Source organism: the organism of the source record quoted next, unplaced genomic scaffold (assembly GCF_019419815.1).
Source record: "Pyrus x bretschneideri cultivar Hongxiangsu unplaced genomic scaffold, Pyrus_bretschneideri_v1 Contig3, whole genome shotgun sequence".
NCBI classification, from domain to species: domain Eukaryota; kingdom Viridiplantae; phylum Streptophyta; class Magnoliopsida; order Rosales; family Rosaceae; genus Pyrus; species Pyrus x bretschneideri.
The window spans coordinates 8,752,419-8,768,232 of NW_025999612.1; the positions used below are offsets into that span (position 1 = coordinate 8,752,419).

The window sequence follows — 15,814 nt, forward strand, 5'->3', positions numbered from 1 at the left end:
CCAATTCTAACTAAACCAATGTTTATGACCCATTTTTCATTTTCAATATTTAATTTTTTTATCTAGTTTTCAAATATATATAGTTTTAGAGAAGTAAATTTTGTGGTTGATATTTTAGTTCACTATGGTTTCACCTGAAAAATTATTAGATGGTACGATATTATCACATCGGTGATACTTGTATTCAAATTTTAACATGTGTGCTATCAAGCCAGTATGGATTAAAAAGCCTTTTTAATTTAAAATTAAAGTTTTATTATAGTTTAAACAAAATTAAAAGAACTAAAAATAAGAGGCGTTTTAAAATTTTGAGATAGGCTCTTTTACGGACAAGGATTGTCTACCTTCCCACTTCCATTTTCGATGCCTTCTGTGCCCTTTTGTTTTGTGTGGTCACGGTTAAGTCACGTTAACAAAAATAAATAATAATATAAAATGTTAGCGTGGTTTAACCGTGACCACACAATCAAGAGGGCACCGGAGAGGGCAGACAATCCTTGTCCCTCTTTTACTCCCCTCCCTCTTCCCTCCCATGGCGACTGCAGTGCTGCCAGTATCCGAGCCCGCCAGAAAGCAACCCCAACCTGGTCGGGGCGGATTCGAGGCCCATGGGCTTTCCGAAGAAAAGGCCCGGTCCGAGCCATCGTCGAAATCGTCAGCTCCATGGTCAACCTCTCCCGGAAGGGCCAAAACTTCGACCTAAACGCCCTCAAGACCACCGTGTGCCGCAAGTACGGCCTCTCACGTGCGCCGAAGCTGGTCGAAATGATTGCGGCTCTGCCGGAGTCCGACCGTGAGGCTCTTCTCCCCAAGCTCCGGGCGAAGCCGGTCCGAACCGCCTCGGGCATTGCCGTCGTGGCCGTGATGTCGAAGCCTCATCGGTGCCCCCACATCGCCACCACCGGAAATATTTGCGTGTACTGCCCCGGCGGTCCCGATTCGGACTTCGAGTGCAGCACTCAGTCTTACACTGAATACCAGCCTACTAGCATGCGCGCAATTCGGGCAAGGTATGGCTTTCTCTAGTTCATTGACGCATTTTATCGAACACTTGATAGGGAATTCAAGTTTTATGTTATTCATGATTCGTTTCGAAGTTTTAAGTTTTTGGCTTGATTGATTTTTCAGCATGAAATTGAGAGCTTTGTAATGAAGAGATTCTTTGAAGGAATTGGTGTTTAAAATTGGATTAGGGAAGTTAATTTGGTAGTTAATCTTTTGGTTTTGTGTGTTTAGATACAACCCATATGTCCAGGCTAGAAGCAGGATAGATCAGCTGAAGAGATTGGGTCACAGTGTAGACAAGGTTTGGCCTGTTCTATGTTTAGAGCTTAAAGAATTTATTTTCGGGTTTGCAGATTTCCGTGATAGAGTAATATGCGTAGTTGTCGCCTTATAACTGGTACTGAATTTGTGTCTTCAGGTCGAGTTCATCTTAATGGGCGGTCCTTTCGTGTCGTTGCCCGCGGATTGCCGTGATTACTTTATTAGAAATCTGCACGATGCGTTATCAGGACACACTTCTGCCAATGTTGAAGAGGCAGTTGCCTACTCCGAGCATGGTGCTACTAAATGTATTGGAACTGCGATGGAACATAAGCCAGAAGATTGAAACTGCGGCACAATTCATTCTTTATAGCGAAACCAACTGCAGTAAGAGACTGAGACCTTATCTTTCCTCCTCTAGGAAAAAGTATGAGCGTGACAAATTGGTGCAAGAAAAACTCTACACAAGTAAAATAAACGCACAAGTGGTAGAGCTTCGGTTGACAACGAAGAAATAATACCATTAAGACGGCGTGCTCAAGGACTTTGATTAATCGGAAAACAGCTTTTGGCAAGACCCTGACAAGTGAAAAAAGATCAAACAAGGTGAAGTATAAGAATCAACAATGCAAACAATAAAAGTGCCTTAACGCAACCTCACATAGGTGGTGATTCCGTGCAACAGCTGCAGGATTGCATTTGGTTTTGCTCGACTTGGTATTCATCACAGCATCGCAATGCAAAGCTCCGCATAAATCAGCTAAGCATTGATGTATCATGTAAGTATGCTTGAACCAGATGCTAACGACCCTTCCCAGGAGTACCAAAGGACAAAAGACAGATCTTAAGAGAGGAAAGATGATCACTTGGATGTTTCTTTATCCGGGTTATACAATGCCATCTTGTACAGAAGTTGCTTCTTGCACTAATTGGACAAGTGTTCTAAATCCCAACATATTAAAGCAAGGAAATAGTTTTATGATCTAATTTATTGCATCATGCTACAAGCCTACAACCAAACGCGAAGAGAGCCTACACCTATTTTGGGTGCAGAAGATTTGATCTTTGGAATATGAGGCCTATGGGACTCAAATGCAGTAGTGCTTCGAAGACTACCGTTAAAAAGTGAGGTTTGGGTGACGGGGAAATTGAACGCAGCAGGATTTCGTATATCCAAGAATATGTTACTCTACATTCTCACTACTATCTTTCTATGATCTCCAAGCGTGTTTTTTTTGGCCATTCTCTTTTCAATTTCATATGGTTCCTATCATGTTCCTAAATTTTTGGTTCCTACGTTCTCACAAAAAGATATGGAAACGGAGGGTGGAGTCTAAACATCACCCTAGATAGAAAGAACTCTAACATTTCAGCTAAAATCAACAGATTTCGTCAATATTTCTGACATATCAGTTAAATATCGAAGAAACTCTTATATTTCGTTTGAACCCGTGTTTGATATTCTCCAAAGTTTTATTTTAAATTTTCATAATTTCCATAAAACAAAAAAACTGATATTGATATTAATATCGATATATCCATAGATATTTTCATAAATTTACATATTATTATTTCTACCAGTAACGATATTTTAAACAATGCTCACTACAACATGCACACCTAATTAAGCCCAGCTCAATTGTGCCTCGTGTCGTGCTCATGCTGGCTCATTTAATAAACAAGATGGGCTGACCCATCCCATATTTGAAACCTTTAGCCCAGTGCACCCCACAACAATAATCTAATTCTGCTTGTGTCGTGCTTGCCATGCTAGATGCTGCTTTTTTTTCTTTATTTTTAATTGAAAATGCATACTTTATACATCTCTACTAATTAATAAAACATTTATTGTCAACTAAAATCTTATGAAATTACCAGTTTAATCCTCTAATTAAAACAAAACATGAATAAGAAATATGGGGCATAAATGTAATTTCACACAACCAAATTTTGCTAATTTTTTTTTCAAAATCTCACCTACATGTAATGCTAACATATGTCTAAAAAAAATAAAAAATAAAAAATAAAAAATAAAAACTTCCCACTCACATGTTCTCTATCACTCCCTTCATCTCTCTTATTTCAAAAACAAAAATAAAAAAATTTCTCACACACTTTGTCTGTGCCCATATGCTAGTCTATAAAATCTAAACCACATATTAATGAAACTTTGAATCAATTAAAATCCCATAAAATTAACATTTTGTCCCTTTAATCAAAACTGAATATAAAAAGGAAATATGGGCATTAATATAATCAAACAAACCAAATATTGCTATTTTTTGTAAAGCCTCACCCACATATGAATATAGCATATCTCTAAAATTTAAAAATAAAAAAAATAAAAATAAAAATAAAAATAAAAACCTCTCTCCTCTCTCCCTCCACTTCCACGTTCTCTATCTTCTCCCTCCTTCCATTTTAAAAATAAATGTTCACACGCACATATACTAGTAATATTATTATGCAAAGAGGCTTAATCAACATCTTTCTCAAAATGACAATCATAACCCTATTTTTTCTATTTTAACCTTACTTTTAATACATAATATTTACAATATAAAGATAAAATTATTATTATTATTATACATCAGATATAAAAAAAAAATGCCCACGTTCGGAGAAATTGCCCAACCATTGTCCGATTTTGCAACTTTTTTTTTTTTTTTTTTATAAAACTAACCTCACTTTTTAATAAAAAACAAAAAACAAAATAAAATGACCACCTATGTGATTGAAGACATCTGAAAGAGTGGTCAAGAAATTTGATCAAGGAAGAAAGGAATAGATCCCTAAACGTTTGAATTCCACGAATTAAAGAATTGGTAAAGACGTTGAGCTACTTGGAGTCTAAAATTTGGGAAGGAATAAGAATACCACTTTCGTAGAAGCTTGGAAGTCGAATCATGTTCACAACACGAAAATAAGACATAGCCTTCTTTTCTCAGTTGATATTCGTCGACGAAAATTATTGGTTGGAAATGTTATTTGGATGTTGATATAGAATTATTATGAACGATAAATGTGTCATGCATACTAAAATTATTGGAAAAGTATCAATGCAAATGAATAACTATGATCATGCATTCGTTAGAGTCGACAATTAGGAAAGTATGAGATTCATAGAAACATGAAACTAAAAGCAGTCGAGAGACTCTCGGAGCACCAAGATCTATGTTCAGCCCAAAGTCACGAAATAAGGGAGCGAAGCCCTTTCAGTTAGAGTCCAATAAAATGACCAAATTGTGTTTCAAAATTGCAGACTGAGAGTTTAAAAAAAATGACTAATGAAAAGAGAAATTTAGCTATCTGTTAACTGGATTAACATTATAGAATGAAGAGCAATCATTACATTCATGTACTATTATTGCTTCCGATGAATTAAATGCATTGTGATTATTACCTTATTGAACTAGTAGCTTATCCATGACAGGTATTGACTTAGAGACTTGAAAAGTACTTGATTTTACCGGTGTTGAAGTAGAGACTTGACAAGTAGTTGATTTTTTTTTTTTAAAGTGTAAATTTAAAAATACTAAAGAAACTTTCTTAAAGTAGAATTTCTTATGAACTTTCTGTCACATCATCTTTTTTCATAATATTTTATAATGTAATAAGAGAATTATGCTAAAAACGTAATGTGTTGGATTGTCCCTAAAGAATTCTATTTTTAAAATAGTATCTTTAACATTTATCATAAACTTTTGTAATGTAATTCCAGTGTGCTTGAGTGATTTTCTAAAATCTTGGGATGTAAAATAAGAGCTTTCTTTTTTTTTTTCTTTTTTTTTTTTCGAATCGAATAAATGATTCATGTGGTTATAAGGTATTCGGAAGATAGTCCTGTGCTAAAAAAACTCCGATTTAAACCTTGTGGTGTACTCTGTTAGCAAATTTAATCCAAAAGTGATTTTTCTGTTAATTACTGTTAATACATGGGTAAAATTGTACTTTGACATGTGCACCTTCTTCTTCCTCGTCGTAATATAATCGAAGCTACATTTTTCGGATCTACTCTCCGCCTAGGTAACGATGGCATTTGCAGAGTCTGAGATCGAACCCATGATTAAGAAAACATTTTTCATAATTCATCATACATATAAAGTTAACGAAATAACAAATATTAACATACACAAATGGCAGTGATCATACAAATTACTTATTTATCTCAAAAATTATCAAATGGGCAATCGAACGTAAGAAAGGATTAACTTACGACAACCTTCGCATCTTTTGAGGTAAGAACAGCAAGAACAGCTCCCGGTATCACCTTCCTCTTGTCAGTTCTCAACTGATTAGCCCAAAGCCTGTTATTGAAACTCCCTCTAACCCTCTCCCCCAAAAACCCAGAACCACCATTGCATAAACCACTTGGTCTTCTCAAATGGGTGTTTTTCAAAGCCACACAGTAAGAATCCATTCCTGTTGCTTGCCAACTCTAATAGAATTCTAACCGATCAGAAATTGAAAACTCAGATAGCAGTTAAACCAAAATCCAGTAAAAATGTCAACGTACAATTTTACCCATGTATTAACAGATAGCTACCGAAAAAAATCACTTTTAAACTAAATTTGCTAACGAAGTACACCGCAAGAGTTTAAATCCAAGTTTTTAACTTTAATAGGACCCCACCTCGTTAATTATTGTCAGCTTGCAAAGTACATCCTACAGGACTTGGGACTCAGGAAAGGATCGAAGTCCCATCCTACATGGTTTCAGTTTCACCGTTTCCAAAAGTATTGTTCTTTGTCAAAAAGTATCGGTAATGGTACGAATCATTAGTTTGAGCCTGCTTATTCCTAACTTTAATGTGAGTTTTGGTATTTTTACTTGCTTCTTCGTCGTGGTTATCAGTTTGAGCATGATTATTCTTAACTTTAACGTGAGTTTTTGTATTTTTTTACTTGCTTTTACGTCATGGTCACCAGTTTGAGCTTGATTATTTTTAATTTTAATGTGGGTTTTTGTATTTTACTTGCTTCACCGTCGTGATCAAATGAAAATGAATAAAAGGCTTGTGAGATTGACGTGAAGGGGTACAGACATATTTTTGAGAGTGAACTTCTGTGTCTTCGTCTCATATTTGATATTTTCATTGAGTTCATTGACAAGGGAGTATCATTGCAACTCTTTTTGTGAGCTTCCAAGTGCCCTCAAGTATGTTATTCTGCACTCTTATTGCCATATGCAATATCCTTCTAGAAATTATCTGGAAAAAAGTATTGCTTATGAGCTGTATCTGATTTTTTGTTTCACTTGTTTTTTCTTATTATATATGTCACTTAGGTTCGAGTATTCAGCCTTGAAAACAAGATTTCAAATTCGATTTCGGCTTCAACAATATTTGCTAGCATAAAAAGAGGGGTAAGTTATTGACCGTTAAGTTGAATTTGGTTGCAAGTCTAATCAATATTATTTGGTGTTTTATTTAAATAATTTAAGCAAGCAAATGGGTCATCTTTATCGTGTTTTTATTTTGTTTTTATGTTATATCCATTATCTTAATATGTCGTGTTGTGTCAAACCTGTTGTCTTAACGAATTCTTAGCAGGTGACCTGATAACTATTGAATTCGTTAAACGATTGTGTCGTTTCATATTCAGATAACAGGCCATGCAAGAATTTAATATACCTAATATCTAGATATGGAAACCATATCTTATCAGGTTCTTAACGGACTACCCGATAATGACCCTGCATCGTTAACGAATCACGCTAAACTCTAATCGGGTGGCAAACAAAGACGTCTAGACGGGCTAAGGGAGGGGGGGGCTAGCCTTTGGCCTAGATGGTTTTTTTTTTTTTAATTTTACTTAAATTTAGGGAATTGTTATTGGTAGTAAAAATCTAATTGTACACTCCAGAGTCTAAACTTTCAACAAAAAAAAAAAAAACTGTTATGAAAAGTACACAACTAGATTTTTGGAGTAGCCAATAATATTACCTAAATTTATTATATAACATATAAATAAATGTCTACTTATACTTAAAAACATACATAATTGTATGTACATAAATTGCAAAATAAAATGACATAGATTATAAAATATTAGAACATATTAAAAATATAAGGAACAAGCATGTAATGTGTCACATCCCGTCCCAAATTTAAACATATTTTACTCTATGACATTGGAAAATTACAAAAACTCCCCTTAGGGGCTAAGTAGAAATTTGGGTCCTTGTCACTATTTGTCCCTTTTCACATCTTTCTAGATAGCACGTGTCTTTACAAACACGTGAGCGTGAACAAAGTGTAAATCGAACGATTTACGGACATTTCCCAAATTAGGAGCAAAATAATAATTTTGCACCCTCACGAATCCATGGCTTGTTTATTGAGATAACAATGGATTGTCAGTACTGTAGGCTACAAACTCTAATATTCAGAACCTATTCATTGATTTCTTTAAGCAAGTGAGCAAGTAGGCTCGTCTCCGTTAGTATTTATTTAATTAGGCATCGTGCCTAATTAATTATTTTTTAGGGTTGACCAAAGACGTGCACACACATATTCTCGTAATGCTCGTCGCTACGTTTGAGTTACGACGAAGATTTTACGAAACTCGGAACATCAAGGGCATTATTGTAATACTATTATCTATGCATTACCAATTATTTAAGGGTAAATTACATAATACACCCTCATGTTTGAGGTCTATTACAACTCTATACAACATCTTTAAAACATTTCACTTTCATACATCACCTACTATTTTATTTCAAAATAATACCTCTGTTAGATTTTCTATCCATTGATTTGTTAAATGCTGACATGGCTGCCACATTTGTGCTGATGTGGCTGCCACGTGGCAAAAATATAATTTTTATACATTAAAAATATTATAATATGAACCCTATTAAATGATGTGGCTGCTCTCATTCTCATTCATCCGCCTTGATTCTCTATCTCCCTCACTGTCTCTCTCTCTCTCAAATCTCGTCATCTCTCCCTTCTCCGTGTTTACAGAGAAGCCGAGCACCAGAGAACGGACACCCCACCAGACCACCAAACCTCTCATCTCTCTCTCACACTCTTTCTATGTCATGCTCATTCTCTTAAAACACTCAAACTCTCTCATTCTCATTCATCTGCCTTAATTCTCTATCTCCCTCACTGTCTCTCTCTCTCTCAACTCTCGTCATCGCTCCCTTCTCTGTGTTTACAGAGAAGCCGAGCACCAGAGAACGGCCACCCCACCAGACCACCAAACCTCTCATCTCTCTCTCACACTCTCTTTCGACCTTATCTCTACGCACGCTGCACAGAAACGCAGCAGGAACACCACCATCATTCGACATTTTTTACGGCTGGCGTTACCAACCTCGCCACCATGGAAGGTTTTACTAGCCACCAAGGCCAGAAATGAGAGCAGAGCTCTTAAGCGTGACTTCGACCCGAGTTACTCTGAGCTATATTCGAATCCGAGAATATTCCGGTGAGGGACTGACTTCCCAAGTCGCCGCCCTGTGGCAGTGTGTACAGCAGTGCGTGAAGGAACCCAGGTCCCTCCTTAAGCTTTTCAACGTGCCGAGTTCAAATCGTCCTCCGTTTTCCTAAATTCAATTATTTTAATATATTTTCTTCAATGACCGTACTTTGTACAATATTTGAATTTACGATCGTAATTAATATTTACATAAATGGTTTCGTAATTGGGTGAAGCGTATCTCAAGGACTTCCAAAAACCTGCAAGGTGGTTTTGACTCGACGAATGGACTATGAGTGGGTTTTTTGGTTTTTCTGAGTATTATATATATATATATATATATATATATATATATATATATGGTCTAAGTTTCACAAACATGGGCACGGACATGGACAAGGCGACACGTTATACAACAATACGGCGACACGATAAATCTTAAAAAATAGGACACAGACACGATTAGGACAAAATGTAACACAAAAAGGGTAGATAATCGTAACTTGCTACCAATTGTGCCATTTTAAAAAAAATTAAAAAATAATAAAATAAAATAATTATGTTCATCAGTGAATTCGTCATACATATTAACTAAAATAACACAAACATAATAACAAGTATAATAATTAAAACAAGAAAGATATATTTATGCCCAATAACAAATTTTAAAAATAAGCCTAACATCATTTATAAATAAAGGGCGTGAGTGGAACATCAACCACTCACCTCCAATTAAAATAGAATGCAACTGGAGTAGAGGATGTAGAGAAGGGACAAGGGTCCCTCTTGTGTCATTCTGTTTGTGTGGTCACGGTTAAGTCACGTTAACATTTTATATTACTATTCATTTTTGTCTTATTATCTCTATAAAAGAAATAATATAAAATGTTGACGTGGCTTAACCGTGACCACACAAAACAGAAGGGCACCGGACGTGGGAGGGCAAACAATCCTTGTCCGTAAAGAAGGGGCTGCATAGGTTGCTTCGAAAGAGAGGAAGAGTGGGAGAATCAAGTTAGGTTTGGTCAGGTTGCCTTTAGGCTTTAGTTTTTGTATTTCTAAATTGCCCCAAATGTTTCAATGTTGCCAAAACTCACTCAAACTATTTTTCAAATTTACAAAAATGCCTTTACCGTGTCTTGACCCTGTCAAACCCGTGTTGGGGGCGTGTTGGAGTGTCCCTGCAACCTAGTATATGGTTTTCCTCGATAACTGTTTGTGCATATATGTGACATGTCATGTTTAGTTTTACAAATAGACTTTTCGTATACTTCAATTTTATAATAGTATTCGTAAGCATAAACTTGTGACATGACATCCTTACATCTTATCTGCTCATTATTACATGTTTGCACAGTGTCTCTTAGTTATTTGTATTGTCCTGGGTCTAGGACCAGCTTCACATGTATGTTCATGTGTACCATTGATATTCGCTTTGGATCCAAAGTTAGGTGTTAGCCTATCCCTAGGTTAGATTTTAGACTCGTAGTGATGTGCTTAGCGCCAGCTTTATGTGATGTAGTGCTACAATGTAAAATCTACGCCCAGCCTGTTCCATTGTCAGAATATCTCTACAATAGACTTACGTGCCTACATATTAATGAGTTGTGACTTATGCTTGTTTTACAACGAGGGTGTTGCACGTTTTCAAAACTTTTTATAGTCCTACTCATCCTTCTTTTTTGCCCCTCCAAGATTTTAGTGTCAGAGCTTGTGTGACGACGAGGATTGTTGGCTAGAGTTGACATGTAGGAGGATTTCTCCTTTCGGTATAAATGTTCTTACTCTATCTTTTACTAAATTTAGTTATGCTCTGACATTACTTGTGTGAAAAGGGTTCAACGCCCCTCACATGGACACTCTAGAATTAGTTACTCTATTTTTAAATTAGTCCATACTTTCCACATCACTATCACTTTATGGCTTTGTCACCTTCTAGGAATCGACCTGTATAGCTTGATTTGGTTGTCCAGGTGGACATTTCGGATAGGGGTGTATCATAATGAGTGCTCATCCAAGTATTCAACAAGTCTATTACAATTTATTAAAAAATAAAAATGCAAAATGAAAGTGTTCAACAAGTCTATTACAATTTATTGAAAAAATAAAATGCAACCTAAAAGTTATTTATTTTCTATGTAAGCGAGAGTCATGACTTCGACGGGTCTAGGCGGACGCCTAGGTAGGTCTAGGCGCCCTTTCTTAATTTTCAAATACTTAGGAATTAATATGGGCGGCGGACAACCGCGTAGCTCCTAGACGGTGCTAGGTGGGAATTTTCTGAACTATAGATAACGTGTTGACCCAAAACCTATTATTTTCATATCGTTTCCTATTCAATTAACAGGTCGTGCAAAATATTTTTAGGCCTTTATGTAGAGTTCAATATGCCATCTTCTTTTCGACGTATGCACTTTCACTTAACAACAATTTTGTGGAACTTGTCAACTGCCACCTACAAAGAATTGGGACTTTTTGTTATCCTTGACACTGACAAAAAAACCATGACATTTGGTGGAAGAATTAGATTGAACGAGTTCAAATATTATCAAACATATTCTTGAACCAAATTCTTTAATTCTGTGTTCTTGGAAAAAAGACTCGAGAAAGTAGTTTTTGGACTAAGTTAGGCCCTTCGTTAAACTAAATGAAAGCTAAGAACAGAAATTTAAATTTCTTGAGTACTAGACAATTTCAGGTACCTTATTTAGATCTTGATTTCTTTTGGTTTGTGGTTTCGTTTTGAAAACTAAGCACATAGTTTGTAAAATACAAAATTTTATCCATTGCTTTCTTTTTTCTTTTTCTGTTGTTTTGAAACTTGTCTATTCTATAGATAGATTGCATACCAAGTATCGAAGGTCAAAATGGAGTCAGCTGCATCACTATTGATTGGGAAAATTGCGGCCATTCTTGAGAACGAAGCATCTTCCGTAGTGGCAGTTCGAGATGAAGTTGATGAGCTTAAGCTGGAGCTCATAAGCATGAAATCTTTCTTAATAGATGCTGAAGGCAAGGAACTACGAACAGAAGGAGAGAAAACGTGGGTTACAAGCGTCAGAGATTTGACCTGCGATGCGGAAAATGTCATTGATGAGTTCCTGTATCACATATATGACCAGCAAAGTGCAGCTCCATTTGCAAAATGGCTCCACAAAACCATTTACTTTCCAAAGAATCTTTGGTTTAGGCATAGAATAGCCAAAAAATTACAGAAAATCACAAAAAAGATCAAAGCCATTCCAGAGAGGAATGAGAGATATGGTGTCTCTACAATAGAAGGAACAAGTTCGGATAGTGTTCCCAGATGGGTGAAGAACAAAGCCGAGTCTTCTCTTTATATTATGGAAGACGAACTAATCGGGATTGAAGACAAGAAGCAAACGTTAATGGGATTGTTGATGAATGGAGAGGAAAATGAAATGGTTGTGTCTGTGGTCGGGATGGGAGGATCAGGCAAGACAACTCTTGTTGCCAATACCTTCAACAACGAAAATGTAAAGCGACATTTTGACTGTTATGCATGGATCACTGTTTCTCAAACTTACGTGATCGAAGACTTATTCAAAAATCTGATCAGGCAATTCTACCAAGGAAGAAAGGAAGCGTTGCCTGAACATTTGAATTCCATGACTTATAAAGAATTGTTAGGGATGTTGTCGACATACTTGAAGTCTAAAAGGTACCTCGTTGTATTGGATGATGTGTGGGATATTAAACTTTGGCAAGAAATAAGGATACCACTTATTAATAGACATCATGGAAGTCGAATCATGCTTACAACTCGAAAGAAAGACATAGCTTTCTATTCTTTTGAAGTTGAATGTCGTCCTCTTGAAATTGAGCCCTTGGAAAACAATGAAGCTTGGAATCTCTTTAGCAAGAAAGCATTCCCAACTTACGATAACAAATCTTGTCCGCCAGAGCTTGAATCATTAGCATGGAAACTTGTGGAAAAGTGTGAAGGCCTACCTCTGGCATTAGTAACTCTAGGTGGTCTAATGTCTTCCAAGAGGTCATCTTCGGAATGGAGAAGAGTATACAGCAGCTTAAATTGGCACTTGACTAACCATCCTATGCTAGAACCAATGAGCAGCATCTTGTTGCTTAGTTTCAACAATTTGCCCAACCGGTTGAAGCCCTGTTTTCTATATTGTGCCCTTTTCCCAGAGATTATCTCATCAAAAGAAAAAGGTTGATCAAGTTGTGGATAGCTGAAGGGCTTGTTGAACCAATTGATGGGGTCACACCAGAAGAAGTTGCAGAGGCTATCTTGTGGAACTTATTGTTCGTAGCATGCTACAAGTTGAAATGAATGAAGCTGGAAGACTAAGAGCATGTAAAATGCATGATCTTGTGCGTGAGCTTGCTTTGTCAACAGCAAAAAAGGAAAAGTTTGTTGCTACATATGTTGGCAGAGAAATAGTAGATAAAGCTGAAATCCGCCGATTGTCAATTCAAACAACTGAAAGAGAAATTAATTCTTGCACAGGTATGTCAGAGCTTCGCTCCTTTCTTGTCTTTGGTGCGTTAAAGAAATTGCCTTCTGGATTCAAGTTGTTGAGAGTTCTAGATTTGGAGGATGCTCCAATTGATACATTTCCAGATGAACTAGTGTACTTGTTCAACTTAAGATATTTAAGTTTGAGGGGAACTTTAATTGAGGAGCTTCCAGAATGCATCGGACGGCTTCGCAACCTTCAAACCTTGAACATCCGTGACAGTAAGATAAAGGCACTTCCGAAAGCAATCTCCAAGTTAGTAAACCTACGTCATCTAAACATGGATCATTGCACTGATGATCTTATGGCTTTGTGTATCTCAAAGGGACAAAAGCAACATCTGATCTAAGTAATTTACAGAAACTGCAAGTTTTGTATTCTGTTGAATCAGAAGGAAAGATTATTAAAGGCATCAAGAATATGACCCAACTTACAAGCCTCGGTATTACAAATGTGAAAGCAAGTGATGAGATGGACCTCTGTGACTCCCTTCAAAGTTAGAGCTCCTTCACGATTTGTATTTAATGGCAAGTGATGAAGAGGAGTTTCTTCGAGTTAATGCACTACCTTCGCCTCCTCCAAACCTTCAAACGATTAATTTGACCGGAAAACTAGAAAGGGTACCTCCTTGGTTAAGTTCACTCCATAACGTGACACGTATGCATCTAAGTTGGTCTAGACTTGAAGAAGATGTGCTACCTCACATTCAAGCATTGCCGAATCTTGAAAGGCTTGAGCTATTTAATGCATATGTTGGCGAAAAATTGTGTTTCTCCAGAGGCTTCATAAAGCTTAAGCATTTGGTGTTTGGCAGCTTCCCGGTATTGAATAGTATAGCTATAGAGAAAGGGGCGATGCCAAATCTCCAAGTTTTACACATTGGGAAGTGCCTGGAGTTAAAGGCATTGCCGCAGGGCATTGAGTTCCTTGCTAACGTAGAACGCTTGAATCTGGATTCTGTTCCAATGCAACTTATAGAGTCCGTAAGAGGAGGCATGGATCATCCAAAGGTACAACATATTCCTGAAATCCACCTGTTTTATGAAAGAGAAAATATGTGGTGTCATGAAAGCTTTTATGGTATTCACTCTCGTAAAAGGTATGCACACTTTTATCCTTATATAAAAATTTGATTAATGCTAGACTTACCATATTTTTTGTATCACATTTGTACCACTTCTTTTATAGAGATAGGACTCATTGACATATGTAGATCTCATTTCTATTAGAGATATGGAACAAATGTGATTTGAAAAATATGATAAAAGTAGTATTTTTGTAAAAAAAAAAATTCCACAACATAATCATTTGAAATATTACGTTAGAAAGTTAAAAGGTTGATGATTTTCGTACTCCTTTTTTTTTTTTTTTCTTGTGCACTCCTCTTGTTTTTGTTCGTTAGTGTTTCTTATTTATTCAATTGTTAGGCTACGAAAGAGAGGAAGTAGTGCATCGGAGTGTAAAAATCATTTTCCCTTATAATTTGCATGTCCAATCTTATACAGAAGTCTGCAAAGACATAAAATATGCATGCATTGAGATTTTATTCGGTAACTGTGTTTCTTTTGTTTTGTAATATCTTTTTGTAGAATCAAGCATCAGAAGCACTTGTGAGACTGCAGTGAGTTCTCCTTTGTGTCAGTTGATTTTACGGTGAATGTCAACTTTCGTTATAATAACAGAGCTGACTATATACGTGTTGAGTCATTCACCCTGCAAGGAAGAATCCGTCCGTAGTTTGTGTGTTGTGTGAAGTTGCAAACATTGGTCGATCTTGGTTTCTTATTTGCCCTTTGTGAAATTGAATAATGCCTAAGATTCTATTTGTGTAACTGAAACTTATATTATTGATTGCTTACGTGTGTTTTGATGTAATAATATTGGTTTGAAATTGAATATGTCACTAATAAGAATAATGCCCAGATTCTGTTTGTGTAACAGGAACTTATATGTTTGCTTGCGTGTATTTTGATGTAATAATATTGGTTTGGAACTGAATCTGTCACTGATGAGACCAATTCTAACTAAACCAATGATTATGAACCATTTTTCATTTTCAATATTTATTGTTTTTTTATCAAGTTTTCAAATATATATTGTTTTAGAGAAGCAAATTTTTTATGGATGTTTTAGCTCACTATGATTTTTACCTGAGAAATTATTAGATGGTACGATATTACCACGTCAGCTGGTGATACTTTTATTCAAATTTTAACATATGTGCAGTTTCTTACAGCTGGATTAAAAGCTTTCTGCCAGTATCCGAGCCCACCAAAAGCAACCCCGACGGGGTCGGGGCTGATTTAAGGCCCATGGACTATCCGAAGAAGAGGCCCGGGTCCGAGCCATCATCGAAATCGTCAGCTCCATGGTCGACCTCTCTCGGAAGGGCCAAAACGTCGACCTAAACGCCCTCAAGACCACCGCGTGCCGCAAGTACGGCCTCTCACGTGCGCCGAAGCTGGTCGAAATGATTGCAGCTTTACCGAAGTCGGAACGTGAGGCTCTTCTCCCAAAGTTATGGGCCAAACCAGTCCGAACCGCTTCGAGCATTGCCTTCGTGGCTGTGATGTCGAAGCCTCATCGGTGCCCCCACATCACCACCACTAGAAAAA

At 36.7% G+C, this 15,814-nt stretch overlaps 1 protein-coding gene and 1 pseudogene across 1 annotated transcript; both read left to right on the forward strand.

Moving 5' to 3' along the window:
- The first annotated feature begins 482 nt into the window (after positions 1 to 482).
- LOC108866399 (elongator complex protein 3-like) lies at positions 483 to 2,426 on the forward strand. The gene is made up of 3 exons (XM_018644968.2): positions 483 to 1,010; positions 1,237 to 1,306; positions 1,424 to 2,426. The coding sequence occupies exons 1-3, from the start codon at positions 664 to 666 to the stop codon at positions 1,610 to 1,612; spliced, it is 606 nt and encodes a 201-aa protein (XP_018500484.2). The 5' UTR covers positions 483 to 663; the 3' UTR covers positions 1,613 to 2,426.
- Positions 2,427 to 6,261: 3,835 nt separating this feature from the next.
- Positions 6,262 to 15,275, forward strand: LOC103937133 (annotated as a pseudogene).
- The last annotated feature ends 539 nt before the right edge of the window (positions 15,276 to 15,814 follow it).

What these genes read in the sequence shown, in the direction of transcription:
- LOC108866399 (XM_018644968.2), top strand. Translation starts at nt 664, where the DNA reads ATGGTCAACCTCTCCCGGAAGGGCCAAAACTTCGACCTAAACGCCCTC. An exon ending in ATGCGCGCAATTCGGGCAAG is followed by an intron (nt 1,011 to 1,236) that starts GTATGGCTTTCT and finishes TTGTGTGTTTAG; the next exon opens with ATACAACCCATATGTCCAGG. An exon ending in TGGGTCACAGTGTAGACAAG is followed by an intron (nt 1,307 to 1,423) that starts GTTTGGCCTGTT and finishes TTGTGTCTTCAG; the next exon opens with GTCGAGTTCATCTTAATGGG.